Below are 17,657 nucleotides of genomic sequence, written 5' to 3'. Positions count from 1 at the left end.
ATGGAAGGCGTGCCCTCACGCCCACGCCCGCCCGCTGATGGAAGGCGTGCCCTCACGCCCACGCCCGCCCGCTGATGGAAGGCGTGCCCTCACGCCCACGCCCGCCCGCTGATGGAAGGCGTGCCCTCACGCCTACGCCCGCCCGCTGATGGAAGGCGTTCCCGGGCTACTGAAGACAAGGCAGAGTGGCAGTCATGGTGGCGATGAAGTGTTGATAGTGGTGATGACAGAGTACTGATGGTGGTGATGGAGGAGTGTTAATAGTGGTGGTTGATGGAGGAGTGGTAGTGGTGGTGGTGGTGGTGGTGGTGGTGGTGGTGGTGGTGGTACTTGACTATAAGTGTCCACGGGGAGGGAGGTCTAGGGCTGTATGTCCTGGCTGTTGGTCGTGTTACACCTGTTGCCTTGTAATTTAACTTATACTAATGTTCCAATTCCTTGTCGAATCTGGTCATAATGTTGTGGGTAGCGTCTTCCAGTGTACGTTGACCACCCGCACAGGCTACCAGTATTTTCCTTACAGTGGTTCGATTCATTTGCGTTCCCAGCTTACATTTGCGGCCTTTTGTCCTACATTCTCTCACATTAAAGAGACTGTCGTTGTCCACCTTGTCTATTCCACTCAGCATCTTGAATGTTGTGATCATATCCTCCTCTATTTCTTCTATCCTTGTCTTGATGGATTAATGCTCTTACCTCTGGCACCAGTCGTGTTGCTAACCTCTGTACTTTTTAGTGTTAGTTTTATACTTCACAAGGTGTGGATCCCATGCCAGTGCTGCATATGCGAATATTGGTCTAACAAATGTTGTGTAGAATGATTGCCTTGAAGGTATCGTGAGTTTGATTTCTAAACGATGTTCTAATGTTTGCACGTTAAGCAACGTCGCACATGCTGCCGATATTATCATGTTTAGGTGTGTATCCGGTGTCAATGTTGGAATTATATCTACTCCCAGATCCTTGTCTCCTTAAGATTCCTGTAGTTACCTTCCCTTATGGTGTAGATAATTGTTGGTCTTTCACCATCTTCATCATCACCATCTCCATCATCACCGTCTTCATCATCACCATCTTCATCATCACCATCTTCATCATCACCATCTTCATCATCACCATCTTCATCATCACCATCTTCATCATCACCATCTCCATTATTTCCCCCCTTGTTGGATCTCAACTCCAGCACTCAAATATCTGCCCGCTGCCGGAGTGTGTGAAGGCGCCACTGTCACCTCCCGCAGTCCTCCCGTTGTTACATGTCTCTTGAACTTTGTGTCATCTGCAAACATTGACATACAGGTGATCACTCTCTCAAGAAGGTTGTTCACATCCATTTGGAACAGTAGCGGTCCCAAACCCAGCCTTGTGGGACTCCACTTGTTACATTCCTCCAGCTCGAAACCTCTTTGAGTGTGAGTGTTGGTGAGGGAGTGTGTGAGGGCAGACCCGCCATGAGACCATCACCCCAAGGGCCTGGTTGCCAGCACCAGTAAGGCAACACCCACACCACATGTCCCTGGATCTGTTTACATGCAGTCACCGGTGGCACCCAGGCACAGGCCCTCACTCCCTCTCTCTCCTCGAACTCCGAGATGTGTCCTCTAACTGTGAGATATGTGTCCTCGAACTGTGAGATGTGTCCTCTAACTCGGAGATGTGTCCTCTAACTGTGAGATGTGTCCTCTGTGAGATGTGTCCTCTAACTCGGAGATGTGTCCTCTAACTGTGAGATGTGTCCTCTAACTGTGAGATGTGTCCTCTAACTAGGAGATGTGTCCTCTAACTGTGAGATGTGTCCTCTAACTGTGAGATGTGTCCTCTAACTGTGAGATGTGTCCTCTAACTAGGAGATGTGTCCTCTAACTGTGAGATGTGTCCTCTAACTGTGAGATGTGTCCTCTAACTGTGAGATGTGTCCTCTAACTGTGAGATGTGTCCTATAACTGTGAGATGTGTCCTCTAACTGTGAGATGTGTCCTCTAACTCGGAGATGTGTCCTCTAACTCCGAGATGTGTCCTCTAACTGTGAGATGTGTCCTCTAACTGTGAGATGTGTCCTCTAACTCGGAGATGTGTCCTCTAACTCGGAGATGTGTCCTCTAACTGTGAGATGTGTCCTCTAACTGTGAGATGTGTCCTCTAACTCGGAGATGTGTCCTCTAACTCGGAGATGTGTCCTCTAACTGTGAGATGTGTCCTCTAACTCTGTGATCTGTGCTCTAACTCTTGAGTGAGCGCACTCTCGCCGCTCTAGGATACACTCCAGCGAGCATGCATGACCCCATATGTATATAAATATGTATTTATGACACATATGAGTGTAAAGCATTTAGTGTGCAGGGAAGCACGCCAGGTTGTGCGTGTGTGCCGTTACGAGTGGCAGTTAACGTGTCCCATTTAAATACCAACTACTCTGGTTGACAAATTGAAACTAATTTTCTGAACAAATTCTATATACCTTAACACAGTATCTGCCTCCGCTTAAAAGAGATTTATATTATAAGCGATATCTTGGCCAATATAAGCAGTTGCTACTCACCCGTTTTCTGTTGATACTCTCCATCTTCTGTGTCGGTGAAGAACCACGTCTGCAAGAAATAACAAATAAATCCTTAGATGAAGAACAAAAGAACAAGTGAGCTGTGTAAACGGGAGCCAGAAATTCTGTTATACAGACTCTCATTAACACAACAATGAGGATGTTTTAATTCAAAAATACAGATAATTTAATTTAATAATTCAATGTTTTAATTAAAAAATGCAGATGTTCTAATTCAATTGCACAGATGTTTTACAGCATTTACTAAGTAAATGCTGTAAAAGACTCCATTCACACATTGATTCTAATATAAGAATATATATAAGTATAAGAGAAGAAAATAAATACTATTCAGAGAAGACCTTGTGGCTCCTCACTGAACACTCTAATGTGTGTTTGTTCTCCTATCATCCTCATTCTTTTGTATATATATATATATATATATATATATATATATATATATATATATATATATATATATATATATATATATATATATATATATATATATATATATATATATATATATATTATATAATTATTATAAGTATAATAGAGCTTAACTACTCAAGCTGGTCAAAGGTTCAGCTCCTGGGCTCAGGAGCCTGGTGCCCGGCTCCGTGGTGCCCGGCTCCCTGGTGCCCGGCTCCCTGGTGCCCGGCTCCGTGGTGCCCGGCTCCGTGGTGCCCGGCTCCCTGGTGCCCGGCTCCCTGGTGCCCGGCTCCCTGGTGCCCGGCTCCCTGGTGCCCGGCTCCCTGGTGCCCGGCTCCGTGGTGCCCGGCTCCCTGGTGCCCGGCTCCCTGGTGCCCGGCTCCCTGGTGCCCGGCTCCCTGGTGCCAGGCACGTGGTGCCCGGCTCCGTGGTGCCCGGCTCCGTGGTGCCCGGCTCCCTGGTGCCCGGCTCCCTGGTGCCCGGCTCCGTGGTGCCCGGCTCCCTGGTGCCCGGCTCCCTGGTGCCCGGCTCCGTGGTGCCCGGCTCCCTGGTGCCCGGCTCCCTGGTGCCCGGCTCCCTGGTGCCCGGCTCCCTGGTGCCCGGCTCCCTGGTGCCCGGCTCCCTGGTGCCCGGCTCCCTGGTGCCCGGCTCCGTGGTGCCCGGCTCCCTGGTGCCCGGCTCCCTGGTGCCCGGCTCCCTGGTGCCCGGCTCCCTGGTGCCCGGCTCCCTGGTGCCCGGCTCCCTGGTGCCCGGCTCCCTGGTGCCAGGCACGTGGTGCCCGGCTCCCTGGTGCCAGGCACGTGGTGCCCGGCTCCCTGGTGCCAGGCACGTGGTGCCAGGCTCCCTGGTGCCAGGCACGTGGTGCCCGGCTCCGTGGTGCCAGGCTCCCTGGTGCCAGGCACGTGGTGCCAGGCTCCCTGGTGCCCGGCTCCGTGGTGCCCGGCTCCCTGGTGCCCGGCTCCCTGGTGCCCGGCTCCCTGGTGCCCGGCTCCCTGGTGCCCGGCTCCCTGGTGCCCGGCTCCCTGGTGCCCGGCTCCCTGGTGCCCGGCTCCCTGGTGCCAGGCACGTGGTGCCCGGCTCCCTGGTGCCAGGCACGTGGTGCCCGGCTCCCTGGTGCCAGGCACGTGGTGCCAGGCTCCCTGGTGCCAGGCACGTGGTGCCCGGCTCCGTGGTGCCAGGCTCCCTGGTGCCAGGCACGTGGTGCCAGGCTCCCTGGTGCCCGGCTCCCTGGTGCCAGGCTCCCTGGTGCCAGGCACGTGGTGCCCGGCTCCGTGGTGCCAGGCTCCCTGGTGCCCGGCTCCCTGGTGCCAGGCTCCCTGGTGCCAGGCACGTGGTGCCCGGCTCCGTGGTGCCAGGCTCCCTGGTGCCCGGCTCCCTGGTGCCCGGCTCCCTGGTGCCAGGCACGTGGTGCCCGGCTCCGTGGTGCCAGGCTCCCTGGTGCCAGGCTCCCTGGTGCCAGGCACGTGGTGCCCGGCTCCGTGGTGCCAGGCTCCCTGGTGCCAGGCTCCCTGGTGCCCGGCTCCCTGGTGCCCGGCTCCCTGGTGCCCGGCTCCCTGGTGCCCGGCTCCCTGGTGCCATGCACGTGGTCTCCGGGCACGGTGGAGGTGTGCGTCGTGAGCACCTACCTGGAAGCTCTTTCCTGTTTGTGTATAGTTTAATTCGACCGTGGAACTGTAAACAGCTGGGCACCGTATCCCTGGCCAGGTGATGGGGTGCGCCACGCCCCCAGTGTCTGAAGGATGTCCCTAGGAGGCAGCAAGGTTAGGTTAGGTTAGGTTAGGAGCACCAGGGGTGGTGGAGCACCAGGGGTGGTGGTGGAGCACCAGGGGTGGTGGTGGAGCACCAGGGGTGGTGGAGCACCAGGGGTGGTGGTGGAGCACCAGGGGTGGTGGTGGAGCACCAGGGGTGGTGGTGGAGCACCAGGGGTGATGGAGGAGCACCAGGGGTGGCGGTGGAGCACCAGGGGTGGTGGTGGAGCACCAGGGGTGATGGAGGAGCACCAGGGGTGGCGGTGGAGCACCAGGGGTGGCGGTGGAGCACCAGGGGTGGTGGCGTACTTGGCATGCTGGGTTGATACAGGCCGCCATCAGGTCAACTTTGGGTTCGGAATCCAAGACAATTACATGTGTTGACTGGTGATATCCCCCAGGACCCTGCACCCCTGCACGCTGCCCCTGGGACCTGGGGTGGTGAGTGGGGACCCTGGGGTGGGTGGCAGGTCCCCTGGGGCGCTGCTTCTCCCGCCCAACCGAACTTTACGACCCCCCCCCCTCCCTCATCCTGGCTACCTGAAGATTTTTTATGGCTATAGTTTTTCTTCCTCCCCGCTCCCCTCCTTGAGGTATGTTGACCTCTCACTTACGAGCGGATGACTGACGCCGTCAGGTATCTGTGCTTGCCCCTGTCCGAGCTGTGGGCTGAGCATTTGTACTTTTGAAATGACACGGTGAGGACTGTGAGGGCGCGGCCTCCCACCACCTTCATGACGGTGGAAGAAATTAGCGGCTGTGTTTTGTGAGTGGCGGGTCCGAGCCTCTGTTTATGGTGCTCTCGTGTAGCTTTATGTGTCATATTACTGGGCCGGGGCCCCACGGGCCTGCTGGGCCGGGGCCCCACGGGCCTGCTGGGCCGGGCCCCCACGGGCCTGCTGGGCCGGGGCCCCACGGGCCTGCTGGGCCGGGGCCCCACGGGCCTGCTGGGCCGGGGCCCCACGGGCCTGCTGGGCCGGGGCCCCACGGGCCTACTGGGCCGGGCCCCCACGGGCCTGCTGGGCCGGGGCCCCACGGGCCTGCTGGGCCGGGGCCCACGGGCCTGCTGGGCCGGGCCCCCACGGGCCTGCTGGGCCTTCATGTGTCCTGTACACTGCAGTGTTCTCGAGGCCTTCTTCCATACTTGTCTAATTTAAATTTTATACATTTTTGTTTTGTACATATACCCTCCCGGACTGAGGGTAGAGGTTGTGTCGACTCTGGAGGGGATGCGTGTGCGTGTGAGTGAGCGTGTGCGTGTGCGTGTGAGTGAGGGTGTGCGTGTGCGTGTGAGTGAGCGTGTGGATGTGGGCGCGGGGAGGCGCCTCCACTACCAAGACTACAATTAGTATACCTGTTCTGATGGCTGTGAGAGCGGTGAACCAGTGAAGAGCAGAGGTGCCATAGGCACAATCAGAGAACACTGTATAAACATCAGAGGTCCGCGGTTGTTCAACATCCTCCCAGCGAGCATAAAAATATTGCCGGAACAACCGTGGACATCTTCAAAACAAAACTAGATACCGTAGTTTCCTCCAAGGAGTGCCGGACCAACCGGGCTGTGGTGGGTATGTGGGCCTGCGGGCCGCTCCAAGCAACAACCTGGTGGACCAAACTCTCACAAGTCAAGCCTGGCCTCGGGCCGGGCTTGGGGAGTAGAACAACTCCCAGAACCCCATCAACCAGGTAGCGGACTTGTCACGTGACCAGAGACGACGTCGACTTTTTTAAACAGGTGGGGGGGGGGGGAGCAAGAACATTCTTGAACGATGTGAATGTTGGAGTGTAAATCAGAGTGTAATACACTGGATATTGGCCTGTGTGAATGTTGTGACGAGGAGCCATACGGTGCGCCCTCGGGGACCACGACCCTCCACCAAGACCTTTCACATCACCACACAATGTTAACAAACATTTGGTAGAAGAAGAAGAAACGAATAACAGAAATCAAAGCCAAACGTGTGTGTCTCTGCCCACCTGAGCCGAATCATCACCAATCATCCCCAAATCAAATGTTGCTCCAAGAATGACCAGTTGGGCTGTGATTGTGACCGGTCGCTCCTCACAATCAGGAGACCACAAGCAACAATTACAGAGCGGGTAAAGACTTTGTAGCCGGAGGCCGTTGTCATTATGAGAGGAGCGGCTCCACCCATGATTAGGGAGGGTGTGTGTGGGGCCTCGTGGGCCCTCTACCCGGGTCTCGGGTGTTTAATAACACCACCTGACAGTTTCCCTCCCGCCTCCTCTGCCTTTCCCATCCTCTGCTCTGCCCTTCCACTCCACCGTTCCTGGATAAGGGATGGTAAAAATAGCGGACTGTCACTCGTAACTAAGAGGCCGTGACAGTGTTGGGTGACAGGAGGGGTGACAGTGTTGGGTGACAGGAGGGGTGACAGTGTTGGGTGACAGGAGGGGTGACAGTGTTGGGTGACAGGAGGGGACGACACACAGGCGGTAACTATAGGCCTTCATACACGCGGGAGGCAGCCGTCCTCTTGGTGGTGGTGGTGGTGGTGGTGGTGGTGGTGGTGATGGTGGTGGTGGTGGTGGTGGTGGTGGTGGTGGTGATGGTGGTGGTGGTGATGGTGGTGGTGGTGGTGGTGGTGGTGGTGCTGGTGGTGGTGGTGGTGCTGGTGGTGGTGGTGGTGATGGTGGTGGTGGTGATGGTGGTGGTGGTGGTGGTGGTGGTGGTGGTGGTGGTGTACAGGTACACCTGACCAGAGGCTACAGGTGTACAGGTACACCTGACCAGAGGCTACAGGTGTACAGGTACACCTGACCAGAGGCTACAGGTGTACAGGTACACCTGACCAGAGGCTACAGGTGTACAGGTACACCTGACCAGAGGCTACAGGTGTACAGGTACACCTGACCAGAGGCTACAGGTGTACAGGTACACCTGCCCAGAGGCTACAGGTGTACCTGGCCAGAGGTGTACATATAGGCAATAAGTGTAGCTACAGGTACAGATGTTCAAACAGGTACTGATACACACTGTACAGGTGTATCAGTATGCAGATACAGTACGTTAATGTTTATATGGAAGAAATGTTTATGATGTGCCTCTCCCTCCACCCCCTCCCCTTGACGGATGAATATACCCCCAGGGACGGTGTGGGTTGAGAACTCTTCCCCGTACCCACTAGCCTTCTTCCTCACCTACACCCACCACCACTACCACTACCTACACCCACCACCACTACCACTACCTACACCCACCATCACCACCACTACCTACACCCACCATCACCACCACTACCTACACCCACCATCACCACCACTACCTACACCCACCATCACCACCACTACCTACACCCACCATCACCACCACTACCTACACCCACCATCACCACCACTACCTACACCCACCACCACTACCACTACCTACACCCACCATCACCACCACTACCTACACCCACCATCACCACCACTACCTACACCCACCACCACTACCACTACCTACACCCACCATCACCACCACTACCTACACCTACCACCACCACCACCACTACCTACACCCACCATCACCACCACTACCTACACCCACCACCACCACCACCACTACCTACACCCACCATCACCACCACTACCTACACCCACCACCACCACCACTACCTACACCCACCATCACCACCACTACCTACACCCACCATCACCACCACTACCTACACCCACCATCACCACCACTACCTACACCCACCATCACCACCACTACCTACACCCACCACCACCACCACTACCTACACCCACCACCACTACCACTACCTACACCCACCATCACCACCACTACCTACACCCACCATCATCACCACTACCTACACCCAACACCACTACCACTACCTACACCCACCATCACCACCACTACCTACACCCACCATCACCACCACTACCTACACCCACCATCACCACCACTATCTACACCCACCATCACCACCACTACCTACACCCACCATCACCACCACTACCTACACCCACCATCACCACCACTACCTACACCCACTACCACCACCACCACTACCTACACCCACCATCACCACCACTATCTACACCCACCATCACCACCACTACCTACACCCACCATCACCACCACTACCTACACCCACCACCACCACCACCACTACCTACACCCACCATCACCACCACTACCTACACCCACCATCACCACCACTACCTACACCCACCATCACCACCACTACCTACACCCACCATCACCACCACTACCTACACCCACCATCACCACCACTACCTACACCCACCATCACCACCACTACCCACACCCACCATCACCACCACTACCTACACCCACCACCACTACTACCTACACCCACCACCACTACTACCTACACCCACTACCACCACCACCACTACCTACACCCACTACTACTACTATCTACACCCACCACCACCCCATACTCATCCTGTGAGCGGCAGTTTATTGTGCACCTCATACTCATCCTGTGAGCGGTAGTTTATTGTGCACCCCATACTCATCGTGTGAGCGGTAGTTTATTGTGCACCCCATACTCATCCTGTGAGCGGTAGTTTATTGTGCACCCCATACTCATCCTGTGAGCGGTAGTTTATTGTGCACCCCATACTCATCCTGTGAGCGGTAGTTTATTGTGCACCCCATACTCATCGTGTGAGCGGCAGTTTATTGTGCACCCCATACTCATCCTGTGAGCGGTAGTTTATTGTGCACCCCATACTCATCCTGTGAGCGGTAGTTTATTGTGCACCCCATACTCATCCTGTGAGCGGTAGTTTATTGTGCACCCCATACTCATCCTGTGAGCGGTAGTTTATTGTGCACCCCATACTCATCCTGTGAGCGGTAGTTTATTGTGCACCCCATACTCATCCTGTGAGCGGTAGTTTATTGTGCACCCCATACTCATCCTGTGAGCGGTAGTTTATTGTGTACCCCATACTCATCCTGTGAGCGGTAGTTTATTATGCACCCCATACTCATCCTGTGAGCGATAGTTTATTGTGCACCCCATACTCATCCTGTGAGCGGTAGCGCAAAAAGCATTACAGAGGGCACAAAAGGTCTTTATCAGATGTCTGGCGGTGATGTCTGGTACAGACATCTTATATTATTACATAAATAATTTCATCTATCCTTCACACCTTACAGTTATAATGTCAGCTAGTTACAGATAATGTTCTATTTCAAGAGCTATATATTTCCAGTAAGTCAATATACATTATTGGTAGGTCTTATCGCTAATACATAATTGTTTGACAAATGGAGATATTACAGAGTCATAGGGGAGCTGCTGTTCATTATTACTCATCACAATACACTACTTAAATTTAAATTTTGCCCCGAGGGGCGAGTTTATTGGGCAGCGCCACTCATCTTGTGAGTGGACACACCGCCATAGTAACAGTATTGGGCAGCGCCACTCATCCTGTGAGTGGACACACCGCCATAGTGACAGTATTGGGTAGCGCCACTCATCCTGTGAGTGGACACACCGCCATAGTGACAGTATTGGGCAGCGCCACTCATCCTGTGAGTGGACACACCGCCATAGTGACAGTATTGGGCAGCGCCACTCATCTTGTGAGTGGACACACCGCCATAGTAACAGTATTGGGCAGCGCCACTCATCCTGTGAGTGGACACACCGCCATAGTGACAGTATTGGGCAGCGCCACTCATCTTGTGAGTGGACACACCGCCATAGTGACAGTATTGGGCAGCGTCACTCATCTTGTGAGTGGACACACCGCCATAGTGACAGTATTGGGTAGCGCCACTCATCCTGTGAGTGGACACACCGCCATAGTGACAGTATTGGGCAGCGCCACTCATCCTGTGAGTGGACACACCGCCATAGTGACAGTATTGGGCAGCGCCACTCATCCTGTGAGTGGACACACCGCCATAGTGACAGTATTGGGCAGCGCCACTCATCTTGTGAGTGGACACACCGCCATAGTAACAGTATTGGGCAGCGCCACTCATCCTGTGAGTGGACACACCGCCATAGTGACAGTATTGGCCAGCGCCACTCATCTTGTGAGTGGACACACCGCCATAGTGACAGTATTGGGCAGCGCCACTCATCTTGTGAGTGGACACACCGCCATAGTGACAGTATTGGGCAGCGCCACTCATCTTGTGAGTGGACACACCGCCATAGCAGCATGTACAACACTCCCCAATAGGAAGAAAACCCGCTGGGTTGTTCATCCTGTCACTTGTACCCAGACACAGCTGGGACTTGCTGAACTGTCTCAAGTGAACAGCTCCTCAAACAAGAAGATTAACATCTATCAACCCTTAAAAGCTTACGTTATTTTTTAGAGTGCTTCATTTTTTCCAGTCTATCAATACTTTTGCCATTTTGCAGGACTAAAGTTGGTGCATGATAGTCTATCAGAGACCTTATATATGCTAAGTACACCATTTTTGCTATTTTAATATTAACACCGCACTTAGGGCTGTACCCCACTAGAGAGCCTCGAGTCTGTCTCTATATTGTTGATGGAACTAATTGACTACAGTTAAGGTACAAAGGACAGATACCAAGGTATTTGAAACAAGACAGAGTTAATTGGTACATTATCTATCTTAAGTTTTCGTGGTCCACTTTTGCAAGTACCAATTTGTCTGTTAAATACCTTAGTTTTAGCAGCGTTGATTACAAGACCAAGGCTCTCACAAGCTGTATGTATACAATTTAAGACTGTATTTAGCGGTGGGTTTTAGTATGTACAAGGATGTCATCTGCATAGCTGATAGTGATGTTTGCAGGACTAGTTGGGATTGATCTTTGTAAGGCATTAATTAGAACATTAAACAAGGTAGGACCAAGTACTCCTCCTTGTGACAAAGATCTATAGGACGTGTACATCTACAGGACGTGTACATCTATAGAAAGTGTACATCTATAGGACGTGTACATCTACAGGACGTGTACATCTATAGGAAGTGTACATCTATAGGACGTGTACATCTACAGGACGTGTACATCTATAAGACGTGTACATCTATAGGACGTGTACATCTACAGGACGTGTACATCTATAAGACGTGTACATCTATAGGACGTGTACATCTATAGGACGTGTAGATCTATAGGACGTGTAGATCTATAGGACGTGTACATCTATAGGACGTGTACACCTATAGGACGTGTACATCTATAGGACGTGTACATCTATAGGACGTGTACATCTATAGGACGTGTACATCTACAGGACGTGTATATCTACAGGACGTGTACATCTACAGGACGTGTACATCTACAGGATGTGTACATCTACAGGACGTGTACATCTACAGGATGTGTACATCTACAGGACGTGTACATCTATAGGACGTGTACATCTACAGGATTTATACATCTACAGGACATGTACATCTATAGGACGTGTACATCTATAGGAAGTGTACATCTATAGGACGTGTACATCTATAGGACGTGTACATCTATAGGACGTGTACATCTATAGGACGTGTACATGTATAGGACGTGTACATCTATAGGACGTGTATATCTATAGGACGTGTACATCTATAGGACGTGTACATCTATAGGACGTGTACATCTATAGGACGTGTACATCTACAGGACGTGTACATCTTTAGGACGTGTACATCTATAGGACGTGTACATCTATAGGACGTGTATATCTATAGGACGTGTATATCTACAGGACGTGTACATCTATAGGACGTGTACATCTACAGGACGTGTACATCTACAGGACGTGTACATCTATAGGACGTGTACATCTATAGGACGTGTACATCTACAGGACGTGTACATCTATAGGACGTGTACATCTACAGGACGTGTACATCTATAGGACGTGTACATCTACAGGACGTGTACATCTATAGGACGTGTACATCTACAGGACGTGTACATCTACAGGACGTGTACATCTATAGGACGTGTACATCTACAGGACGTGTACATCTATAGGATGTGTACATCTACAGGACGTGTACATCTACAGGACGTGTACATCTATAGGATGTATACATCTACAGGACGTGTACATCTATAGGATGTGTACATCTACTGGACGTGTGTAGATTTATTTGTACGCATTTTGCACCCCAACTCTACATAGGACCAGTGGTCTCATTGTAGACCAGTGGTCTCATTGTAGACCAGTGGTCTCATTGTAGACCAGTGGTCTCATTGTAGACCAGTGGTCTCATTGTAGACCAGTGGTCTCATTGTAGACCAGTGGTCTCATTGTAGACCAGTGGTCTCATTGTAGACCAGTGGTCTCATTGTAGACCACAAGTCTCATTGTAGACCACGGGTCTCATTATAGGCGACTACTCTCTATCGTGGTCTCACAAGGAGTTACTTTAGTGTGTACATTTTGAGCCTGTCCCTCCACTGCCTCCCAGAATATGCAATATGAAGGTATTTAATCGCTCCATATATAATTTACTGTATAACTTCGGGCAGGGAAGGTTGTGTGAGGCGTCGTGGCAGCCTTGTGCAGCTGTACACACACGGCCGTGTTCCCCCCCGAGGGAGCACGTGCCTAGCACAAGTGACGGCACCGGTTTGGCTCTCTTGTTTCAAAAGCCATTATTACCAAGCCTGTAATTTGTCTTGCAGCGAATGATTAAAGAGGGAGTTGGTGGGGGGGGGAGGCATGAGGGAGGGTCAGGCCAGGGGACGTAGAGAAAGGTGAGAGAAAGGAGGAGGCATGAGGTAGAGTCTAGGCTTAGGTAGGTAGAGATGAGAGACGGGGAGATCACACTCAACGGTTTACTGGTCCACAGGTTAACTCGTGGCACGGTTTACCTGTGGCTTGCTGTCGTTTATTGTTTACCTGAGTAATGGATTGGCTGGCTTATTGGATAACCAGTTAATTAGTCGGCTATCTGTCTGCTTTAATGACTGGTTATTGGTTGAGTGGACCACCGCTTGGTGGACAATTAGCTAACTTGTACTGGCCTAAATAACCCTCCCCCTGCCACTAACTACACAACCACCCTGCCACTAACTACCCAACCACCCCTGTCACTAACTACACAACCACCCCTGCCACTAACTACACAACCCCCCCTGCCACTAACTACACAACCACCCTGCCACTAACTACACAACCCCCTGCCACTAACTGCACAACCACCCTGCCACTAACTACACAACCCCCCCCTGCCACTAACTACACAACCCCCCCTGCCACTAACTACACAACCACCCCTGCCACTAACTACACAACCCCCCCTGCCACTAACTACACAACCACCCCTGCCACTAACTACACAACCCCCCCTGCCACTAACTACACAACCACCCCTGCCACTAACTACACAACCACCCTGCCACTAACTACACAACCCCCCCTGCCACTAACTACACAACCACCCTGCCACTAACTACACAACCACCCTGCCACTAACTACACAACCACCCCTGCCACTAACTACACAACCACCCTTGCCACTAACTACACAACCACCCTGCCACTAACTACACAACCACCCTGCCACTAACTACACAACCACCCTGCCACTAACTACACAACCACCCTGCCACTAACTACACAACCACCCTGCCACTAACTACACAACCACCCCTGCCACTAACTACACAACCACCCCTGCCACTAACTACACAACCACCCTGCCACTAACTACACAACCACCCTGCCACTAACTACACAACCACCCTGCCACTAACTACACAACCACCCCTGCCACTAACTACACAACCACCCTGCCACTAACTACACAACCACCCTGCCACTAACTACACAACCACCCTGCCACTAACTACACAACCCCCCTGCCACTAACTATACAACCCCCCCTGCCACTAACTACACAACCACCCTGCCACTAACTACACAACCACCCTGCCACTAACTACACAACCCCCCCTGCCACTAACTACACAACCCCCCTGCCACTAACTACACAACCACCCCTGCCACTAACTACACAACCACCCTGCCACTAACTACACAACCCCCCCTGCCACTAACTACACAACCCCCCCTGCCACTAACTACACAACCCCCCCTGCCACTAACTACACAACCACCCTGCCACTAACTACACAACCCCCCCTGCCACTAACTACACAACCCCCCCTGCCACTAACTACACAACCACCCAGCCACTAACTACACAACCCCCCCTGCCACTAACTACACAACCACCCTGCCACTAACTACACAACCACCCTGCCACTAACTACACAACCACCCTGCCACTAACTACACAACCACCCTGCCACTAACTACACAACCCCCCTGCCACTAACTACACAACCACCCTGCCACTAACTACACAACCACCCTGCCACTAACTACACAACCACCCCTGCCACTAACTACACAACCACCCTGCCACTAACTACACAACCCCCCCTGCCACTAACTACACAACCCCCCCTGCCACTAACTACACAACCCCCCCTGCCACTAACTACACAACCACCCCTGCCACTAACTACACAACCACCCTGCCACTAACTACACAACCACCCTGCCACTAACTACACAACAACCCTGCCACTAACTACACAACCACCCTGCCACTAACTACACAACCACCCCTGCCACTAACTACACAACCACCCTGCCACTAACTACACAACCACCCTGCCACTAACTACACAACCACCCTGCCACTAACTACACAACAACCCTGCCACTAACTACACAACCACCCTGCCACTAACTACACAACCACCCTGCCACTAACTACACAACAACCCTGCCACTAACTACACAACCACCCTGCCACTAACTACACAACAACCCTGCCACTAACTACACAACCACCCTGCCACTAACTACACAACCACCCTGCCACTAACTACACAACAACCCTGCCACTAACTACACAACCACCCTGCCACTAACTACACAACCACCCTGCCACTAACTACACAACCACCCTGCCACTAACTACAGAACCACCCTGCCACTAACTACACAACAACCCTGCCACTAACTACACAACCACCCTGCCACTAACTACACAACCCCCCCTGCCACTAACTACACAACCACCCTGCCACTAACTACACAACCACCCCTGCCACTAACTACACAACCACCCCTGCCACTAACTACACAACCACCCCTGCCACTAACTACACAACCACCCTGCCACTAACTACACAACCACCCCTGCCACTAACTACACAACCACCCTGCCACTAACTACACAACAACCCTGCCACTAACTACACAACCACCCTGCCATTAACTACACAACCACCCTGCCACTAACTACACAACCACCCAGCCACTAACTACACAACCCCCCCCTGCCACTAACTACACAACCACCCTGCCACTAACTACACAACCACCCTGCCACTAACTACACAACCACCCTGCCACTAACTACACAACAACCCTGCCACTAACTACACAACCACCCTACCACTAACTACACAACCACCCTGCCACTAACTACACAACCACCCTGCCACTAACTACACAACCACCCTGCCACTAACTACACAACCCCCCCTGCCACTAACTACACAACAACCCTGCCACTAACTACACAACCACCCTGCCACTAACTACACAACCACCCTGCCACTAACTACACAACCACCCTGCCACTAACTACACAACCACCCTGCCACTAACTACACAACAACCCTGCCACTAACTACACAACCACCCTGCCACTAACTACACAACCACCCTGCCACTAACTACACAACCACCCTGCCACAAACTACACAACCACCCTGCCACTAACTACACAACCACCCTGCCACTAACTACACAACCCCCCCTGCCACTAACTACACAACCACCCCTGCCACTAACTACACAACCCCCCTGCCACTAACTACACAACCACCCCTGCCACTAACTACACAACCCCCCTGCCACTAACTACACAACCACCCCTGCCACTAACTACACAACCACCCTGCCACTAACTACACAACCACCCCTGCCACTAACTACACAACCACCCTGCCACTAACTACACAACCCCCCCTGCCACTAACTACATAACCACCCTGCCACTAACTACACCCACCCCTGCCACTAACTACACCCACCCCTGCCACTAACTACACAACCGCCCCTGCCACTAACTACACAACCACCGCTGCCACTAACTACACAACCACCCTGCCACTAACTACACAACCCCCCCTGCCACTAACTACACAACCACCCTGCCACTAACTACACAACCACCCTGCCACTAACTACACAACCACCCTGCTACTAACTACACAACCACCCTGCCACTAACTACACAACCACCCCTGCCACTAACTACATAACCACCCTGCCACTAACTACACAACCACCCCTGCCACTAACTACACAACCACCCCTGCCACTAACTACACAACCACCGCTGCCACTAACTACACAACCACCCTGCCACTAACTACACAACCACCCTGCCACTAACTACACAACCCCCCCTGCCACTAACTACACAACCACCCCTGCCACTAACTACACAACCCCCCCTGCCACTAACTACATAACCACCCTGCCACTAACTACACAACCACCCCTGCCACTAACTACACAACCACCCCTGCCACTAACTACACAACCACCGCTGCCACTAACTACACAACCACCCTGCCACTAACTACACAACCACCCTGCCACTAACTACACAACCACCCCTGCCACTAACTACACAACCCCCCCTGCCACTAACTACATAACCACCCTGCCACTAACTACACAACCACCCCTGCCACTAACTACACAACCCCCCCTGCCACTAACTACACAACCACCCTGCCACTAACTACACAACCACCCTGCCACTAACTACACAACCACCCTGCCACTAACTACACAACCACCCTGCCACTAACTACACAACCCCCCCTGCCACTAACTACATAACCACCCTGCCACTAACTACACAACCACCCTGCCACTAACTACACAACCCCCCCTGCCACTAACTACACAACCAC

The 17,657-nt window shown here is 52.7% G+C and overlaps 1 protein-coding gene across 1 annotated transcript in view; it reads right to left on the bottom strand.

The window, feature by feature from the left end:
- fng (Fringe glycosyltransferase) overlaps positions 1–17,657 on the bottom strand; it is a 102,144-nt gene that overhangs the window by 27,063 nt on the left and 57,424 nt on the right. Inside the window, exon 2 of the mRNA XM_069300851.1 lies at positions 2,543–2,591. Within this exon, the coding sequence (XP_069156952.1) occupies positions 2,543–2,591 (49 nt within the window). The remainder of the gene's footprint in view (positions 1–2,542; positions 2,592–17,657) is intronic.

This window comes from Procambarus clarkii, chromosome 44 (genome assembly GCF_040958095.1).
Source record: "Procambarus clarkii isolate CNS0578487 chromosome 44, FALCON_Pclarkii_2.0, whole genome shotgun sequence".
Classification (NCBI taxonomy): Eukaryota; Metazoa; Arthropoda; class Malacostraca; order Decapoda; family Cambaridae; genus Procambarus; species Procambarus clarkii.
This window is presented reverse-complemented; position numbering and strand designations above follow the sequence as displayed.